General features: G+C 45.6%; 1 protein-coding gene across 1 annotated transcript in view; it reads left to right on the forward strand.

Moving 5' to 3' along the window:
- Positions 1-19,726, forward strand: part of ALK (anaplastic lymphoma receptor tyrosine kinase) — a gene marked incomplete at its 3' end in the record, with an annotated part of 732,271 nt that overhangs the window by 388,343 nt on the left and 324,202 nt on the right. Inside the window, exon 4 of the mRNA XM_011960583.1 lies at positions 4,806-5,007. Within this exon, the coding sequence (XP_011815973.1) occupies positions 4,806-5,007 (202 nt within the window). The remainder of the gene's footprint in view (positions 1-4,805; positions 5,008-19,726) is intronic.

Consider the following 19,726-nt stretch of genomic DNA (forward strand, 5'->3'; position numbering starts at 1 on the left):
AGTTCAACCTTCCACAGATCCCTAAGGCGTGAACATGAATGCAGCCAAATTATTTGCTGAGGTGTGCACAGGTTACCTTTACTCCAGTTTTCAACAACTTTTTAATTTCAATTTGGTAATTCCTTAGCCTAGTCTTTACTGTCCATATTTCTATCAGCATTTTGGTCAAAACCATTTAATTAGTCTCTAAGAAGTGCCAAACTTTCCCTCATCTTCCTGTGTTCTGAGCTCCCTCTGCCCAAATTCCTCCAACCCCTGCCCATTACTCAAGTTACTTCTATATTTTCAGGTATTTTTAGAGCAAAACCCCACTCCTTGGTGCCAATTTTCTGTATTAGTCCATGCTTGTGTCACTGTAAAGGAATACCTGAGGCTGGGTAATTTATAAAGAAAAGAGGTTTAATTGGCTCATGATTCTGCAGGCTGTACTAGAAGCATGGCAATGGCATCTGTTTCTAGTGAGGGCCTCAGGAAGCTTACAATCATGGCAGAAGGCAACAAGGAGCGAGCATGCCACGTGGTGAGAGTGAGAGCAAGAGAGAAAGGAGGGGAGGTTCCAAACTCTTTTAAATAACCAGATCTCACATAACTGAGTAAGAACTCACGTACACCACGGGGATGGAGCTAAACCATTCATGACAGATTTGCCCCCATGATCCAATCACCTCCCACCAGGACCCACCTCCAACATTGGGAGTCACATTTCAACATGAGATTTGGAGGAACAAACACATCCAAATGACATCACCATGTTACTACCATATCACTTTGATTTTTAGGATCACTGAGTACTACCATGTGGCAAGCATTGTGTTGCATACCAGATATTTAGAGGTGTTAGCAGCCTTATAGCAGAAGCATCTAAGAAACAAATGATGCTAGCACAGGAGCCCTTCCTAGGGATGTATGTGTGTAAATTGGGAGAGAGGAAGGCAGGGCAAGGAACCACAGCTTACTTCCTTACTTCTCAGCAGGAAAGTTCACAGAGTATTTGGCCAATTGATTAAAACTGTTGGTATATAAACCTCAGAGAGGTGAATTATGAGAAGAAGAGTTTAGGACTTGGGGGCTTGGAGACTTGACTCAATTTCTTTAGATTAATAATATTCTAGGCAGGCAGGTAGAATTACTGACAGTTTGGGGCTGTAAGAATCCTTAGAGAGACTCTATCCAACCCTTTCATTTTACAAAGGAAGGTTGGTAGTAGCAGAGCTACTCCAGTTTAGACCTTCTGATTCCAGGTTTAGTCCTAGTTCAAAGGAATTCCAGACTAAGATACTTGTCAACACAGGGAACTGATATTTATTACATACCTACCTTGAGCAGGCATGGTACTGCCTACTTGATACATGTTATTTAATTTAATCTTCACAACAGCCATATGAGGTAGGCTATGCCTGTATTAAATTTGAGCAAACTAATATTTAAGTGTTTAAATAATTTGTCTAAGGTCAATAACTGAACAGATATAAAAGAGTTTGACCTCTAAGTTCATGACCCTTGGGTTTTGCCCATAATTTGAGCCCTGCTGGTTGAGATGAGAGCAGCACATTCCTACACTGGTGACCAGAGATAAAAATAACCATTTCATATTTAATCATTAAACATATTGACACGATGCATAATAAAAGAAACATGGTCATGGCGCTGTATAAGCAGAGCTCTTTGATCTGCCTCTCCACTCTCCTGTGGCCACACTGGGTGAAGGTCTGTGTGCTGCTAGACCATCCTTCTTAATTAGAAAGGACCCCAAGAGACTTCGCCTAGCCCCAAGCTATCCTGAGCAAAATAAATAGGAAACGGAAAAGAGAGAGAGGAGAGATAAATTCTTACTGACTTTAAAAGATTTATACTGACAATATCCCAAGGAGCTTATGAAATGTATTTTTTCCCTTATTTTTGGTAGAGGAAAGCTGCTGATGAAGAGATAGCTCTCAACTATAGAGTTTCACTGACAGTGAAAATACTTTAAGCTCAGTTGCTTATTGATAGGTTGTGGAAAATAAGGTTCATATAAACATCATCTCACATATTAGAACTGGAAAAGTAATCTATCTTTCAGTCAGCTTTGAAAGAGTTCCATTATTGAGGTGCCAAATTACGGGGACAGAATTTACATGCATGGCCACACCCAAGGGTGGAGAGGATCAGTGACACACGAAGAGTCCCTAGTCCCAATACCCCAACACCTTCAGCTGGATTTTTTTAGCTTCTCGTGCGTGTGCACATGTGCATAAGTATAATCTTCCTGAGAAGGACGGGGATACCTTCTTTATTTTGCCCCCATCCTTCCCTTCAGTAACTCAAAAATCTCCTGGTTTCTACTCAACATTCTGCCAACTTGAGAACATCAGAGAATGGTCTCAGACCAGGGCACAGTTGCTGCTGCTCCCTTATGTGTAAATTATTATCGGACATGGGACTGGCTTCATCCTAACCCCAGACCATACCCCCAAAGAGTCTGGAGCAAGACTCTGTCCCCAAAGATACTTCCAGGGTCCTCATGTGCTCTGCACAGATACACACTACCCTAGTACTGGAAACCCCAGTCATCCACCTTTGACATATTGCCTTTGCTTACAACAGTAACATAGCAAACACTTCAAATTTGTATTTAGTCACCTTCTTGCCCTTGTGTGGACTTGTGGTGCAAGATGAGGTTGAGTCAATATTAATTCCCTCTTGCCCCCACCATAACAGATCAGTTCTCCTGCAGCACCACTCTGATGGTGCCATTCTCCTGCTCGAAATATCTGGCTCTCTATTATCCACAAAATAAAACTGGAAATCTTCAGCCAGGAAGCAATGCTCTCTATGGTCTGGTTACACCACCTATCACCCTAGCCTTCCTTATTTCTCAGTTTTCTCTCCAGTGTCCTACTCTGCAGCCAAACATCATCTACCTTTGTCCTTTTTCCTCTTCCCTTCAACTTCTGCACAGTCCATTCTGCCAGCATCTTTGTTTTTCTCTCCCTGTAAGACCTGGCTCAAGGGTCTTCTTCTTTATGGATCTTCCCACCTGGACCTCCTGTCTCCTCCCTCCTGAAGGCTCCCAACATGTTTTGCCTGAATGTGTGTCTGACTTTATGACCTCTATTAGTGCTGATAGTTCTTGCAGACATCTCTTCACCCCTGCCAGACCTGGAGTTCCTTGAAGGTCACAACTGTGTCTGTCACGTCGTCTCCTCAGTGCAAAGCCAGTCAGTGCTTGGATGTTTGCTCAAAATAGGCATCCGTTAAACGGAATCTGAGGGCAGAAAGGAGTAAGGAATGGACCGAATAAATGGATTGGGTCTGGCGCCCATGTGCCCCTCATTCACCTTCCTGCCCCTCTGACTTCCAAAGTTGTACATTCTGGCCACAAGGTACCTTGGCTGTGTTTCAGGCTGAAGTACACAAAAATGGGCCAGTGGAAAAGGTACAAGGAGAAGAGTACTGCTTCGGAGTCCAGAAATCTAGAGTCTGGTCTTAACCTTCAAACTAAGACTTTGGACAAGTTATTTCCCTATCTGGATCTCCAGTCTGCTTTTCTAGGAAAGCAAGGCGACTGAATTAGATGATCTTCCCAGTTCTTTGTCTTTGGTTCTAATCCCTTTTCTTTTCCTCTGTGCCCAGACAAGAATGTTTCCTCCACTGCAAAATACTGTAATAATGTAGATTATTTACTGATGGTTGTAGAGCACTTCTCATGACCATATGCCATGCTGAAACTTCCCAACAGGTACAGAGGGTTCACGTTCTCGATCCAGCTCAGACACAGTCTTGTGCTTCATCCTGATTTAAACCAGAAGTCACTTTTACTTACTTTAAGAAAGTTGGAAATCTCCAATTCCTGGAAGAACACCTTCCTTTGGAATAATGCTTTGCCTTGGTAGGAATCCCCTTCTTTTATCTGCACCATTGCTTATTGCAGGCTGCTAGTTTATTTGCTTATTTGGGAAACTGGGTTATCTGCAGAAGGAGACCTTGGAAGTGCCAGGAGTAGTTTAAGAAGACTGAGTACTCCTTAGCTGCTTCCCACTGTGGAAGTCAGGGATCTCGTTGAAGTAGATTTCTACTGCAAAAGCAGCAGCATCTAATGGCCCAAAACTTCATTGCAGAAGTGCAGCAAGTAAAATTAATGTATCAGAGGGAATGCCTGGAACAATATAATGGTGGTGTGCTTTTACACTGACAGTAATCCCCTTGAGTGTAGGTTTCTTGCAGGTCATTTAGCCTGTGCTACTGGAACCAGGATTGGCTTGCTCCAGAGGGAAACTCTGCCACGAGCACAACACCAGGGGGGATTTGTAGGGCTTTTTCTGGGGAGAGTTGCAAGTTCACATGACTCATAGGCTCAAGAGCTGAAATGAACCTTAAGAGATTATTGAGTTCAGCCAACCCTGTCACCCCATTTTACAAGGGAGGGAACTGAAACCTAGGAAAGTTAATGCTTTTCCCAAGATCATTCAACTAGTAAGGGAAGGAACAAGAGTCTTTTGAAATAGATGTTTTTATTCCTGTTTTGCAGATGAAAAATCTAAGGCTCTAGGACACAGAAGTAAGAAGTAGGGGAGCTAAGGTTAGAACCTTGGTCTGCCTGACTATAAGGCCCATGTGCCCAGCCACTGTCCACCTGCATCAGGCTATACTATTTACAAAGAAAATCTAAGAGCGGAGGAAGAAGGCTGGGTGCATGCAGAGAAGGAGATAATGGCCTCCAGTATCTCTGATTTTGATGCTATTTTTCTCTAAGTCTTGCCACAGAGCTACTGCTGGTCTTACCTGAACACATCTACAGATTCATTTTCCCTGTCTCTTTCCAGGCTCCTTTCTCCTCCTCAACACCTCAGCCGACTCCAAGCACACCATCCTGAGTCCATGGATGAGGAGCAGCAGTGAGCACTGTACGCTGGCCGTCTCAGTGCACAGGCACCTGCAGCCCTCTGGAAGGTACATCGCCCAGCTGCTGCCCCACAATGAGGCTGCAAGAGAGATCCTCCTGATGCCCACCCCAGGGAAGCATGGGTAAGTACTTCTCCATGTCCAAAATTGATTTTATACAAGGTGATTTGGCTTTTGGCTACACATTTCCAGAGTCTGTGACATCTACTTACAAACTCATGATTGTCCTTGAATCGGTAGGTCCAGATTGAACAATTACTACTAATATCCCTTAGGTGGTGTCTTGGGTACTGACTTGTGGGTACCTCTGGCTACCCTGGCTAGTGGCCCTTCCAGAAGCCAGAGGACCAGCTGCCAGAGTGGGCATTTCATGAGTGGGTATTAAAGATACTCATTTCCCAAAGTTCAGATGGAGCCAAGAAGAAAACAGCCAAAGAAATGTGAAAAGGCCAGAATGAAAGTAATTTAATATGGTAGAAACTGGGTTTTACCAGCAGAAGTTGGGCAGGAAGGGAAAGGACAAAATATTTTGGCCATCCAAGCAGGTTCTATGGGAATTTGGTACCCCAGAGCAGGATTCGTCATGGCTGCTACACCAGTGTAATTCAGTAGAGATTGGAACAGAGCTTTGTGCTACAACCACCAAGGCATATGACAGTGGAAACCTTTAAGCTTTCGGGAGATACTTACTTGCTTACTCAGTGATTCATCAGGGCTCTATAAGTCGTGACATTGGGAAGCAAAGTTAAACTAGGGCACCTCTGTGCCTGGCTTTTGGTTTTTCATTCTGTAAGTATAAATACCATCCTATGATCTCAGCACTGAGGGACCCCAGATCTGATTACTTTAGCAACAAGGATCCTTCCTTGTGACTTGTTTACAGGAGAAAATTCCCAAATGTCTAGCTGTGCTTAGACTTGGCTTCCTTCTAAGAGAATATCTTTTCAGAAGGGTCCCACCTGGACAATGACTGCTACCCATCCTCCATCCCCATGGCGTGCAGGGGAGAGATCCTGTCTGTTGCTTTGGCAGTAAGGCTGAATGGCCTCCTTCATAATTTATTGAAAGTCTTCTCCCTACTTCCCGCCATTAACCCATCTGTATTTAGTTGCACTTAGAAGGACTACAAGCTGCTGCAGTCTCATCAGGAATGAAATCTTGGCATCAAAAAAAATGCTCTCCACATTCCTAAACTCATATCCATCTTCTTGCCTCTGAAATACCTCTTTGGGCTGGCTGAGAAGGTCCCAGCTACCAAGGACTCTTGCTCTACTCACCAGATATCAGTGTGGGATAGCAGGTGTCTGGACTGTCCCCTGTTTGGGACCAGCTGTCCTCTGGCGCCAAGCCTCCCTCCAGCACGGCTTCTCTCTCCAGTAAGGAGCCTGGATGGGAAGGCCTCTTATCTGAGAGCAGGGCTATGTGCCATCCTATAGGTATTTGCCCCGCCTCATATTCTGAGAGTTGCATATTCTGACTTATCACTCTCCACATTCCTTCCTTCCCCACCAGGCCTGGCAGAGACCAGGGATTGTTGCCTGAGGCTGCTGAGCCCTCAGGCATCAGTCCCTTGTGATGCTGGTGGAGGGTGGGGGGATTCACAGATGTGGCTGGGAGAGGTGGAGTTGGAGTCTGAGAATACCCACGAGTGTGAGAAAAGGTGCCAGAGGGGTTTCAGCCCTTCTTGTGTGGCCTGGCCTGTTTCCCTGTGTAGCATAGTCAGGAACATAACTCCTCGGGTGTGACTGGCCATAGGGCCTTGCAAATAGTTTTTCCCTCTTTACCTTTCTATGCTCGTAACTACCAAGTGAATTCTCATTTAAAGGAGGAGAAAACTGAGGCAGAGAGAGGAAATAGGAAGTGACGTGGTCCAAACTGGACTCTTTCCAGGAAACCTAAAGCCTCTTAGGGAGAAAGGGTGGAGCTGGGAAAGAGAAAGGGAAATATGAAAGAATCTTGCAAAAAAATAAAAAAGAGAGAGTGATTATTTTGATTATTTGACCTTTCAAGATAAGTGAGCCCTGGGGCATGTGATGTCAGTGCCTTCAAGGGCAGCCTTCCCTCCACATGGTGCCATGGCCACCTACCTCAAGGTCCACCTGGCCACCCAACTTACCCTCTTCCCAAGGCAATGCCTCTATCACCAGAGGAGCTGCTCTGTCGTCTGGAGGGTGTGAGTTGAGCAGGAGAAAGGAATTGGGACTGAGCTGAGGCAAATTCAGTGACTTGATGGCTTTGTCTGGGGCTGCCTACATATACAGGGACTTCGTCTTAGACCCAAGCTTCATGCATCTCAGGTACAGCGATGTTTTCCCCTGGCCCTGGCAGAGCCATGGAGGAGTTTAGTGAAGAGCAGGAGTGATTCCACATTTAAATTACAGATGCCTGGGCCAGCCTCCTCACCTCCCTTGAGATCAGTGTGGTGAGGGTAGAAGGTAGCAGCAGAAAGGACAGTCAATAGACCGTCCACTGCAGCGCAGAGCTACTCTCGTGGGTGTCTTGGCCAGCTACAAGGAACAGGGCATTTGCCCTAGCAAATCAAAACTTGCCCAGCTTTGCACTGTTGAGAGTTTGGGATCACAAAGGATGGAGATTTGCCTGCTCTCTGATTATGGGGTCACTGCTAGTCTCAAGAATCTTTGGATTTGCAGTACTCAGCAGTTTGCCTTGCTGAAAGCTCACTCCATTTAATGTCAGAGATGACCTCACTAGCATAGCGCTCAGAGCAGTGAGGGGGACACAGTGATATCCTGGTGATGTCGAATGTGATGATTATGAATGGGGCTGGCTTCCTCTCATAACAGGAGATGGTGGTTTGGGGACCACTATTTGGAAAACAACATTCCGTGTTTGTAGTAATGAGGGAGGAAGTTGTAATAATAAAGTCGCTGGGGAGAGCCTGACTCAGAGGAGTGGGCTGAGGAATGACAAGTCAGACACCACCAAGTTCCCCGGAAATCACTGAGTCGTGAGCAGGCAGTGCCGGCTGTCGTGCATCAGAGGGGTGGGAGCAGCCGGCTGGTTGGAAGCACCCGGAGGCAGGAGGGTAGGGGAAAGGCAGTTGGAGAAGCACAGCAGCTGCTCCCTTCCTAGTCGCCTGGAGAGCAGCGGAGTATGTGAGGTCTAATGAATCACAGAGCATGAGTGGCCACGTTGGCCAAGGCTGCTTGGCTTTGCCCAGAGTCTCGCAGGGGACAGACAGGTGAGTGCCCAGCCTGCTTATCCGCCCAGCCAGAATGACCAGAGAATCAAGGAAGCAGAGAAATGGGGGCTGTCAAACAGCCTAGGCCCAGCTGGTCACAGTCACGTAGGCATAGGACATCTTAGCTAAAAATTAGTGGCCATAAAGTCCCCATGAACTGAATGAATACGATAATACCTATGTAAAATGGTGAGTTGTGAAATGGCATATGGAAAATGGCTCACACGGTGCCTGGCTATAGTTGACACTAATAAACGCTAGGTCCTTTTTGGTTCAAACATTCATCTCACCATCATGGATTCAGTGCCTCTTGTGTAGTAGGTGCCAAAGACGACACAGCCGAAGACAACAAGGTCACAGCTTTCAAGGAACATCCAGTCCAGTAAGGAAGACACAAGCAGAATAGCAACAGCACGTGCTTGTGTGAATGTTTTAAAATTGAGGCTCATATTATTAAGAGGCTGACCTCAGATCGCTAGTGGCAGATCCGGCAGAAGCAGCCGGCTAGGGAGCCATCCACTGCACCACACTGCCATTCTGATGTGTCTTAGAAAGATCCATCCAGCATCAATTGTCTGTGTAAAATTGGTGTTCTCCTGGATGCAGGAACGCAAGCTTGAGGGTGGGTGGCATGTCAGGCTATAGGAGACACTCTCCAGGGCTCCTGCCCAGAAGGCCGCCTCCAGTCTTGTTTCCTCTCCAAGCACATGGCTTTCTCCTACAGCCGCGGGTATCTGGGGACTTTATTATGTGTGACCAGAACTACACAGTGTGTGGAGGGAAGAATTGGGCCCCGAGGGGATAGAAGTTGCCAATCATTTGAATTACTAATACTTGAAAAGATATTTTAAACCGAAAGTCGTTAGGGAAACTCAGGCTTGAGCCAAGATAAGCTGTCAGGGCATTTTAAAGCACAAATAAGACTCAGCCCAGAGTATGGTGGTGAACTGAAATTCTCAGCACAAAGCCTTGCGTTTCTGCAGGACCTCGACCCCTAGATCCGGAAGATACTTGAGTCTAATCTCCTCCCCTTTCCATGTTGGTTTCCTGATGGGGAACGTGAAGCCCAGGGGGGTGATGATGTGATGTGATGTGATGAAGGTCAAACTGCAGGCTCAGACCCGGCACAATGGCTCACACCCCTAATCCCAGCACTTTGGGAGGCCAAGGTGGGAGGATCACTTGGGGCCAGAGTTCAAGACCAGCCTGGGCAACATAGTGAGATCCCCAACCTCTACAAAAATATACATATTTTTAGTTAGCCAGGCATGATGCTATGTGCCTGTAATCCCAGCTACTCATAAGGCTGAGGCAGGAGGCTTGCGTGAGCCCAAGAGGTTGAGGCTGCAGTAAACTATGATCATGCCACTGTACTCCAGCCTGGGTGACAGAGCAAGACCCTGTCTCAAAAACCAAACTAACAAACACACAAAACTGCAGGCTCGTGGCAAAGCCAGGACTCATCTCCACAGTGGCACCCTGGAAGGGTCTGTTTCCCAGCTGCCCAGCTGCATCAGGAAACCCTCAAACTCACTGCCCTTAAATTAAAATCTGCAGCCACCTTCCCCAAGTGAAGAAAAATTTGCATTCACGCTGGGTACCCATACAGCTGCAGCACTTACTTAAGGCAATCAGTTCTGACCAAAGATCCCAGCTTTAAAACTAGTAACAATCCTAATAGGAAATGTGCCAAGGTAATTTAACTCAAAGAGATATTGATTTGTGGCCATCAGGAGGTGTGGTTTCTGTCCTGATTCCACCGCTAATTTGCGGCATGGTTATGGACAACCACAGCATTGCGCAGCTGTAGCTTCTTACCTTCTAAAGTGGAGGTTCTGACCGCCCTCTGCTCCCCTCTTCTGTCCCAGCAATGCCAGCGACCCATCCTCAGATGCCATCCAGGAGTAGGGCAGCAGGAAGTAATTCTCCGCACCCCAGACTCCTGCTCCCTGAACAAAGAGGGACCTCCCTTCTGGCCCACTGATACCTTCACCATTAATGCACAGAACCCCAAATGTTCCTGTCAGTAGACAGGCTGAGCGAGAGATGGTCTCAGGGCAGGGCACCTGTGGAAAGATGCCACCAGGCATTTGCTTCTGTAAAGGGACCTGATTGCTTTTCCCAGGCTGCTCTGGGTTGAACTTCAGTCAGCCCAGGGCAAAGTGGCAAGTCTTGACAGCTGGGGAAATCAGAGCCTGTGGCATTCAGCCTCCATGGTCAAAAGTTCTCCTCGAATCTTGCCTGCATGATAAATGAGATCAGAAATAAAAAAGGTGATCATTTATTGAAATTGATGCCCTCAAGTGGCAGTGTCACAATGATTTAATTTCAGGCCCAGCTTTTTCTCACTTTCAAAGTCATTCATAGAGTCAGCTTCTCTCTTTTCCCCCATGGTCTGAATAACACACTAATAAATATACAATAAGGCCTTTAATGTCTAGGTGATTTACACTAAAAAGAGAGAGCCATTCAAAGGCTCCAAAGATAATTTTTAAAAGCCTTAAAACTCCCACCCAGGCTTGTCAGGGGCATATTTCCCAGACACCTTGTTACAGGAACAATCGTGTAGCTCAGGGTTCTCTGAGCACACAGTGGGCGGGAGACTTGAGGTCTGAGTGTTCCTGGAGGAAATTCTTCACACACAATATGAGTTTGGACAAGTCTCAGAATCTCTGTAAGCCTCATCTTTGTAAAATGGTAGTAATTGTGCCACTCACGGGGGTGTCGTGGGCTTAAATTAGATTAACATGCAGAGCAGGTGCTAATAGTGCCTACCCGCTGCCTCCCAGGCCCAGGCTGTCTGTCTAGGGGACACCCTTCTCTCAGGCTGCTCAGGGTCATGGGAGAGTGGGCAGGAAGAGAGCCAGGGTTACAGATTTCGCACCCTTCCTTCTCAGAGTAACCACTTGTGTTCTTCAAAATGGATCCCAAAGTACCAGTCCCACTGAGTATGCCTGGGTTTACCATATTTCTCCCCACTTTGAGTAGTAATATTGAAGCAACTACTAAAATGCTAGTCCTCTTTAGACGAACTGGACCTTCGGCCATTAACATGGAAGGTCACAAGCTTTAGTAATGCAAATCAGAGCCACACATTTTACAAACTTCGTATAATTGAGTCTCATCTTGAGCCATTCTGATTTTATTTGTCTTGGAGTGGGCCATGAGCATGTGTATTTTTAGGAAGCCCTGCAGGGATTCTGGGTGTGCACCAAAAGTTAAGAATCATGGCTCTAACATCTCAGCTTGAATTAGTTGATCACATAAGCAGGTAGCTTTATGTTACCGTTTACTAAACACTAAGAAGAAAAGCAAAAAAAAAAGCTTAAAGATGTGGGAGGACTTGTGTTTAAGGTGGAGAGCCATTTTTCTCCCACTCATGGTTGGACAGGCTAGTGACAAAGTTTCTACCTGTGGCCTAATCCTGCCTGTGCAGCCCATTAGCTGGTGTAGCTGGAAGGAATCCAAGGTCATGAATGTCTCTGGTCTCCACAGGTGAATATACTCTCAACACATCTATTATTCTCTCTCTAGAAGGACTATGGCTTCCAAAGCCACAGGGAAATGAGAATACAGATGGACTAGAGAAGCAAAACATTTTAAAGCCAGAAGGAAGCTCCATCCCATTCTTCCATTTTTCTATCCATCCATCCATTCATCTACCATCCATCTATCCATCATCCATCCATCCATCCCATCCTCCCATCCACCTACCTATCCATCCATCCATCTACCATACCATCCATCCATTCATCCATCCATCCATCATCCATCCCATCCTGCCATCCATCCATCCATCCATTCATCCATCCATCCATCCGTTCATCTACCATCCATTTACCCATCATCCATCCATCCATCTCATCCTCCTATCCACCCACCTATCCATCCATCCATCCATCTACCATACCATCCATCCATCCATCTATCCATCCATCCATCCATTCATCCATCTACCATCCATCCATCCTCCATCATCCATCCCACATCATCCATCCCATCCTCCCATCCATCCATCCATTGATCCATCCATCCATCCATCATCCATTGATCCATCCATCCACCCATCCATCCGTTCTCTTTGTACTTCATGTATTGACTCTCATCTAGGTCCCAGGTAAACAACAGAGCCACAGCTCTCCTTTTTGTTCTCAAGAAGCAGAGACTGTGTTGTTAAATATTCATGATAAATTATCTGTACAGTGCATATTCAGTTTGCCAAGTGAGTCAACATCTATCAACTCATTTCACCTTTACTATGATCTGTACCATATATATTATTCACCTTCTTTATAGATGAGTAAACCAAATCTCAGAGAGCTTCCATAATTTGCCTATAGTTATGGGTAACACAGGGAAACACAAATCTTCTGGGTCCATTTCTTTTCTCATGTTGTTTTCCCAAGACAGCCTTGCAGTTGAACCCTGGCATCATGCCTGGCTCTGAGGAAACTAAGAGCTGTTCTTATCCAATCAGGAAAAGCTCTTCTCAGGAGAGCTTTTCTGATATTTGGTCATCTAATTCTGGCCCACAGGTCTTGAAGATGGAGACTTTGGGTTGCACACCTTTTTATGCTAGCAGTGTCTGGCACACTGCCTAGCAGATAGTAGGGGTTCTGTGTTAGGTGGATGGATACCATATCAATTGAAGCTAGTTCTAGGATGCAACTCTTTTAAAGCCTAAGCTCTGGGTCTAAAAATTAAAGCCCCGTTCAAGATCACAGAAGAGTCTCCAATCGATGGAAAGATGAAAAATATTTTCTCCCTGCCCTCCACCCACACCCAGGGATAAATGTATAACCCTCCCTGGGGCTCAGGAAGCAGCTGTCAAAATGCACCTCAACTGTGAAGGTTGCCATGAAGTACAAAGGACAATTCCTTTCCTGGCAGGTACAACTTTTACTCACGATTGCTTTCATTGATGGGCATCAAAAAAAAAAAAAAAAAAAAACCATCAGCTTCTGCCAGTTCTGACCTTCGAGATTTGACAGCTGAAGGCTTGTAGTGAGGCTCTTTTGAGCCGCTGCTTTTGCTTTCTCACTCTGCCCTGGATATTTGATGGATTGAACACCAGGACGATGAGAGAACTGTGAATACCCGTAACCCTGTGGCTTGTCAGAATGGCATCTTGGCCAATCCCATAATGATAAATATATATTGCATACAAAGAGAAGTCAAAATGGATAGAAACAGATGCTTCTCATCTCAGAAGTGTTTACTGAGCCTCACCATTTCCCAATGGGGAGGGAGATGGTAAAAACAGGTGCAGAAGTTTTAGTGATAGAACACTGGTGTCAAGAAATTCACTCATAGTTCACGTATGCGTTCTGTCAACAAATGTCTATGAGTCATGCTCAGTCCCAGGCACTGGCTGGACTCTGGAAGCTCATTCAGGCCCCAAGGAGCTCAGAACGAGGTTTGGAATTGGGCGACAAGACACAGTTATGAGGCCATAAGGAAAGGGGTGTAATGGGCGCTGTGTGCTGGGTGCTATGGGAATGCTGGTGGCTGTCAGGCAAGCTGGCCCTGAGAAGAACACTTGAGCTGGCTCTGCAGGGGTGAGGGGTGTCAGGTGGACGATGAGAGGAAGACATTCCACACAGAGCACGTGTGCGAAGGACAGCCTGAAGACACAGATCATGGACTGTGTGGCCATGTGATTCTCTTGGTTTCTTCCTCCCCATCCTGCCCGGGGTTCCTTGTCCTGGCTCTAGGAGTCCTCACTTTCATGTGTTTGTGGCCACTGGCTTATGTGGCAAGAAAACCCATCTCTCTCCACAAAAGCAGTCCTCAAACAGCAGAGCTTCATTCCTGGGTCCCACAATCACCACTGCCTCTTCTTGTAGCAAATGTCCTGCTGCAAATACCCAGAAGACCTCCCTCTGAATGCAGGCACTCCCCTTGCTTTTACTTTCTCTCTGGTAGTATCTTCTTCCCCACCGAAAACTCCAAGTACCTATGTGGACAATCCGTGCATGCAACTATTTTTCACCCCAGCATGAGTGGGTTTCAGTGGATGAGCCAGGACTCCAGGATTGGCCTGTTGCCCCTTCACTCCTCACTTAGCAAGAAGAGTAGCCATAGGGGGTGGGGATTCTTCATGGATTGCCCTTAACCCCTTTTCCACTACAGAAACCCCTACACATGCAATGTCCTCTCCTCTGAAAAGCCCTTTTTGGGTTTCTCAAATAGCATTGACCATGCAGCCTTGTGACCATTCAGTTACCAGCTTGTCTCTCCCCACAGTCAGCAGGGACCCAGGGTCCTCTCCCTGTTGGCTCTTAAGTGCCAACACATGAAAGATAGGGAGAGAATGAGGCTGCTGGCTGGGGGATCGGACAGGACCTGGCATCCCAGGTAGGAATTCGCCTCCCTTCCTTCATCTCCTGTAATTTGTATGATAATGAGGAAGAGAGAGAGGAAGAGTCACTTGATGCTTACTCTCTGGTGGCAGCGTTGTTCTAAGTGCTTTATATGTGTCAGCTGATCTAATATTATATGTACCACCACCTGGTGAGGGAGGCACTAGCACTACCTCTTTTACAGTGGGGAAGCTGAGGCTCAGTGAGGTTAAGTAACCTGCCTAGAGTTGCACAGCTTGTAAGGAGTAGACTGGATCTGAGCCCAGCTAATCCAGCTCCACTGTCTCTGCTCCCAATCATCACTCCATGGATGGTAATTACCCTATTACCAGCTGATAATTAAGGATGCATTCTTATTTATTTATCATTGTTAACCATTATTTATGCTTTATAAATACCCAGCTGCATTTTTCTATGGTGTGTATACAATCCTTCCTGTCCACAATAAAGGGCAAAGTTGCAAGGCTTTGATGCACAGAAGAAGCCTGTTTTAGAGAGCAGGCAGTCCTGAGACTTATGTCCGGCACTGCCAAAGGTCATAGAGAGTCTATCCAGAAAGTCTGGCCTCAGCTTTCCTGTCTCCTGAAGCTCCATTCCAACCCGGTTGCCTTCACCTTCAAAAACCAAGTCTGTGGTGAGGAGATGGAACTGGGTGATGGAATTGGGTGATGGAATTGCCAGCTCTTTGAGCTGTAAGAAAACTGTCCAGGCAACTGGAGCTGATGGCCCAAGTGTGAGGAAACACCATGACCCGCTTAGTAGCCCAGTTCCCCTCTGCATTCATGCCTAGCCTCAAAGCAAACCTCCTTCTTTCTCATTACTTGGCCTGCTTCTAAGTTTGCCTTTTCCTGTTTGTTTTATTTAGAGAACCACATACATATGCCTGGCTAAACCCCTGGCTTTTACAGAAATGCATTCTCTTATGGTTCAGAGCCTTAGTTAAGAGCCATAGCAGCCTGGGGATTTTGAATTTAAAGGGATTCACAAAGTCTACATACAGATTTGGTGCACTGTCTATTCCTGGGAGAATCTTACATCAGTAAGCTCAGTGAATGAGTGTTCCCACTCCTTTCCAATGACTGATCGTGTTCCCCCTGCCAGTGGGGAAGTCTTGTGGTGGTAAGAAAAGGGAGGGTCCCTAGGAGAGGCCACTGAGAGAGCAGGCTGAGCCCAGGGCATGAGACCTACCATTGCCAGCGGCTAAAGGTGTTTCCTCAGATCACTCACCCAAGGGCACCAGGTTGCCTGAGGATCTGGGACCTTGCTCCACCCTACAGGGCAACTTAGCTCAAATGACATACACATAATGGGAGTCTAAGGAAAGAGCTGTGGGCCAGGCTGCTTTTTTCTTAGCCCCACTATGTGATCCAGGCTTTCAATTCACCAAAAGTAGTGTGAAGGAGAACCCACAGTCAGATTGGTATTTTGCATTGTGCCATTCATTCTGTGGAACGTTCCTTGCAGTCCTAGAATGATCATCTCAGTGACTTCTGGGCATTAGAAAGTCCCATATTGGAGCAAATGAAGACCCAGATGAGAGAACTGGCAAGTGAATATCACGGGCTGTTAATCTTCAGCCTCAAATCCTTTAGGGGGTCCCCTGTGAAACCCAGGATCAAGTGAGCTGTTTATTAGCATAGCACTCAAAGCCACCAATCAAGCCTCACCCCTCTTGAGCCTGGCTCACCCCATTTCTCTGGACCCATGATTCGTTTGTATCAAACTACCCACAGTTGCCCCCCTGTGAAGCAAACCAGTTCAAGCCCTCTTGCCTTCCCTCACCTTCCCGACCATCAAGAACAATCCATCTTCTCCTCCAAGAAGGAATCTCCTACCTCCTTTTCCACAAAGCCTTTCTTGAGACTCCAGACCCTCTGTGAACAGAGCTGATTGCACCACCATTTGCTGCCTGCTGCACATCTCTATTAGTGTTCTCACAGCACTGGGCCACGTTTGTTCTCTTACACGTCTTCCTCACCAATCGGGCACCCCAAAAATAGAGATGGGCACTATTTATCACTGTAGCTGCAGTGCCTAGCACAGTACTTGACTCACAGTCAATAAATGCTTATGAAATGAACAAATTCCCAAATTAATTGGACCAGAAACTCTTTGAAAGAATGCATCTAGAATGCTCTTGACCAAAATTCCATCTCTATTCTTCATAACAGCTCACTTCCTTCTGCCCAACCTCAATAGAATGACTGTCTTCAGCCTGGGCTATCTCCATTTGTGGCCCTAACCATCCTACACTGCCGATCAATTGCTGGCCTATGTTAGTCTCGGAAATGATATGGTTCCCGTGCTTGGTGATTGCCCTGTCTGTGTGTGCCTTTTAGTTCCTCCAATTTCCTGAGCTATTTCCTGCATATTTCCTATTCTTCCAGTCAGGACTTCTACTTAGTAATTTTCCCCCAATTCCTCCTTCTCCTTAGTTTACTAGCCTTTACTTCACCACTTAACCACACTGACTTCTGTTGAGTGTTTTATCTTTTCAGATAATCTAAGATGAATTCCAATTACATTCTGTCCAACTGTTCCCTAAAGATTCCCTCCATGATTTTGTTTCTCTGTCTTAGAACTAAAATTTCTCTGTGACTGCATGAAATTCTAATCGGCATCCTGTTGGATGTTCACCTGCAGACCTCAGAGTGATTTCCCTGTCTGGAGTCTTCCAGCTGTTCTCACAGTGGCCTGGTCACCTGCCCTGGGAGCTTCCTAGTGACCATTGGCTCATCCTCTCAGTAGACCCAGATGACTTCCATTTCTAAAAAACCTCACTTGTCTAACAACTTTCTTGTTTAACTTCTGCCACCTTGTTACAGACAGTCTCCAGGGTTCCAGGAGCTGGTGGCAGCAGGTTACATTGTGTATGGGATGTGAGCCAGAAAATGTGGTTGTTGGCAAAGCCAGAAATCAGATGGAAATAAAAACTCCTGTATTTCATCATATGTCCAAGGTCCTTAGTCCGTGGCCTTCATCCATGACTGCCTCTCCAATTTCACATTCCTACATGACTGTTTATGGGTTAAAGGCATAATCTAGCTAGCAGAGCTTGAAAAATATTTCAATCATAGAATCATGAAGCAGAAATGAACCTTAAAAGTAATTGAATTCAAATTGTTTATCCCCTACCCCAAGCCAATGCAAGAGGCTCTTCCAAAGCCCACCTGGCTTTGACTTGCCTGGCCCCAGCAGGAGAATGCTCACCAACTTGCAAAACAGATCACCCCATCGTAGAGCAGCTGTAGCTCCCAGGTAGAACTTGCTAATGGCCCCTTGGCTGTGTAACCTTGGAAAGGTAATGACTGTCTCTAAAAAGTTATTCAGTATCTCCAAACCTCTTGTGTTGTATACACAAAATGGCAATAGTAATACCTGCTTACCTTATAGGATCTTTGTGAAAATAATGCTTTTAACAATGAGAGCCAATGTGTATAGAGTACTTACCATGTTCTTAATGCAAAGACATATGATTTCATTTAATACTACAATTTCCCTATGAAGTAGTACCATAATAATGCATACAAAGCACCCAGAATCATATGAGTACCCCACACATGATCGTTCCTTCTCCTCATTCACCATGATCTGGCTGATCCTCTATTTGTCCTCTAGAGTCATACAGAGCAAGTTTACTTTCTCCTAACAAGGCAGTCTGTCTTCCCTTTGAGGATAGTTTTTATATCTCTTCTTCACTTGTTTTCCCAGGCTAAGTGATTTTAGTCTCTTCTACAGCATATTTGCCAGAGCCATATTGTTCAGAGGGATTCTTACAGCAAAGGGGTCCGGGGGACTTGTTCTTCAGCTATCTGGAACCTCCACCTGCTGATGCAGCTTAAGCCTGGCTAACCATTTCACTAGCTTTATTCTGCATTTGAACCCCAGCCACCTAAGTTGACACTGTTAGGAATCATGAAAGCTGCTGCAGCATTTCACTAAAACCATTCCTTAGATGATTTGATTTTTTTTTTTTTTTTTTTCCGAATGGAGAATCCCCAAGTTTTTCTTGCAGGCAAAGAAGGCCTTTCTTGTTCGCTATTGACATTCCCAAAAATGTCTGATTCGGAAAGAAATTTAATTCTGGCCCCAGTTTTCACATCATCTTGCTTTGTTTGTCATCCCTGTAGCCTGCCAGCTTTGCCCCTTTGTTCCCCTAATTGCCAGAGACATTTTTATACTGAGTAAATTGCATCAGGCCCACTGCAAAATGAATCAATTTGGGAAGAGTATGAGCTGCACTGTTGTCTTAAGTGTGCATTAACATTTAGATGCGTTATTTAAAATGGGCCTGGAGTTCGTGCCAGAGAGACCGCCTCATGGCTATTCTGACTCATTCTCTGCTATTGGACTGCACAGAAGGGACCTGGGGAGCCCTACAGCCCACCACCAACCTTGTTTTATTCTCCATATCTCCAGGGAGGGCTTGAACTAGGTGAGAAATTCTAAGAGCTCAGATTTGGAAAGTAAATTTACAAACGGAGTTTGACTTGGTGATCTCAGAGTGAAATAAAGACAGGTGAAGAAGGAGACAAAGGGGAGGCGAGGTTCTCCTTCTCTGTCTATCACACACCATGCACACACATGACATCTAGCTTTAAATACAAATCACACAGCCAGAAGTCTTTGGAGGTAAAACAAAGCATACACAAAAGCACAAAGGACACCAGCCAACACTCTAGTTTAAAAATTAAGTGATGTTCTGGAACTGGTGAAAAAGCAAGGCTGCAATCCTGATAATCATGTGGTGATTTGATGAGATAATACTTTTATCATCAGGAGAGTCAGATAATATCTCCATTAGTAGCAGGAGGTTTAAAAATTGGAGAGAGTGGCAACACCAGGACAATAGCCTGATTAATGCTTTTTCAATCACCTGGGCTCATGGCCTAAACTGGTAATGGACTCCATCCATCAAAAGATTATTCTATCTGGCATCTTGGTTTCTGAAGAAATCTGGACGTCCTCATAGAGGACTGGTTAAATGATTTAATGTGGATGAAAGCTCTTAGCACAGTGCCTCAGTAAAAGCTGCTTGAATCTATTCAGTCTATTTTAATATATGTTCAGAGATATAATGACCCACTAGATACACAAGAGAAATAAAATGACAGTGGTATAATGAAGATCTTGAAGCTCTGAGATGTACGATTATCAGCAATGTAAAAGTGGTACCTTCTGGGAGAGATTAACCTGGAACCCCCGTTCCTGAGGGTCACTTCTCTTTGTGCTACCCCTAAACCTCTCTGTATATAACAGCCCCAGTCCCATGGAAACT

The sequence above is a fragment of the Colobus angolensis genome, unplaced genomic scaffold, assembly GCF_000951035.1.
Source record: "Colobus angolensis palliatus isolate OR3802 unplaced genomic scaffold, Cang.pa_1.0 Scaffold515, whole genome shotgun sequence".
NCBI classification, from domain to species: domain Eukaryota; kingdom Metazoa; phylum Chordata; class Mammalia; order Primates; family Cercopithecidae; genus Colobus; species Colobus angolensis.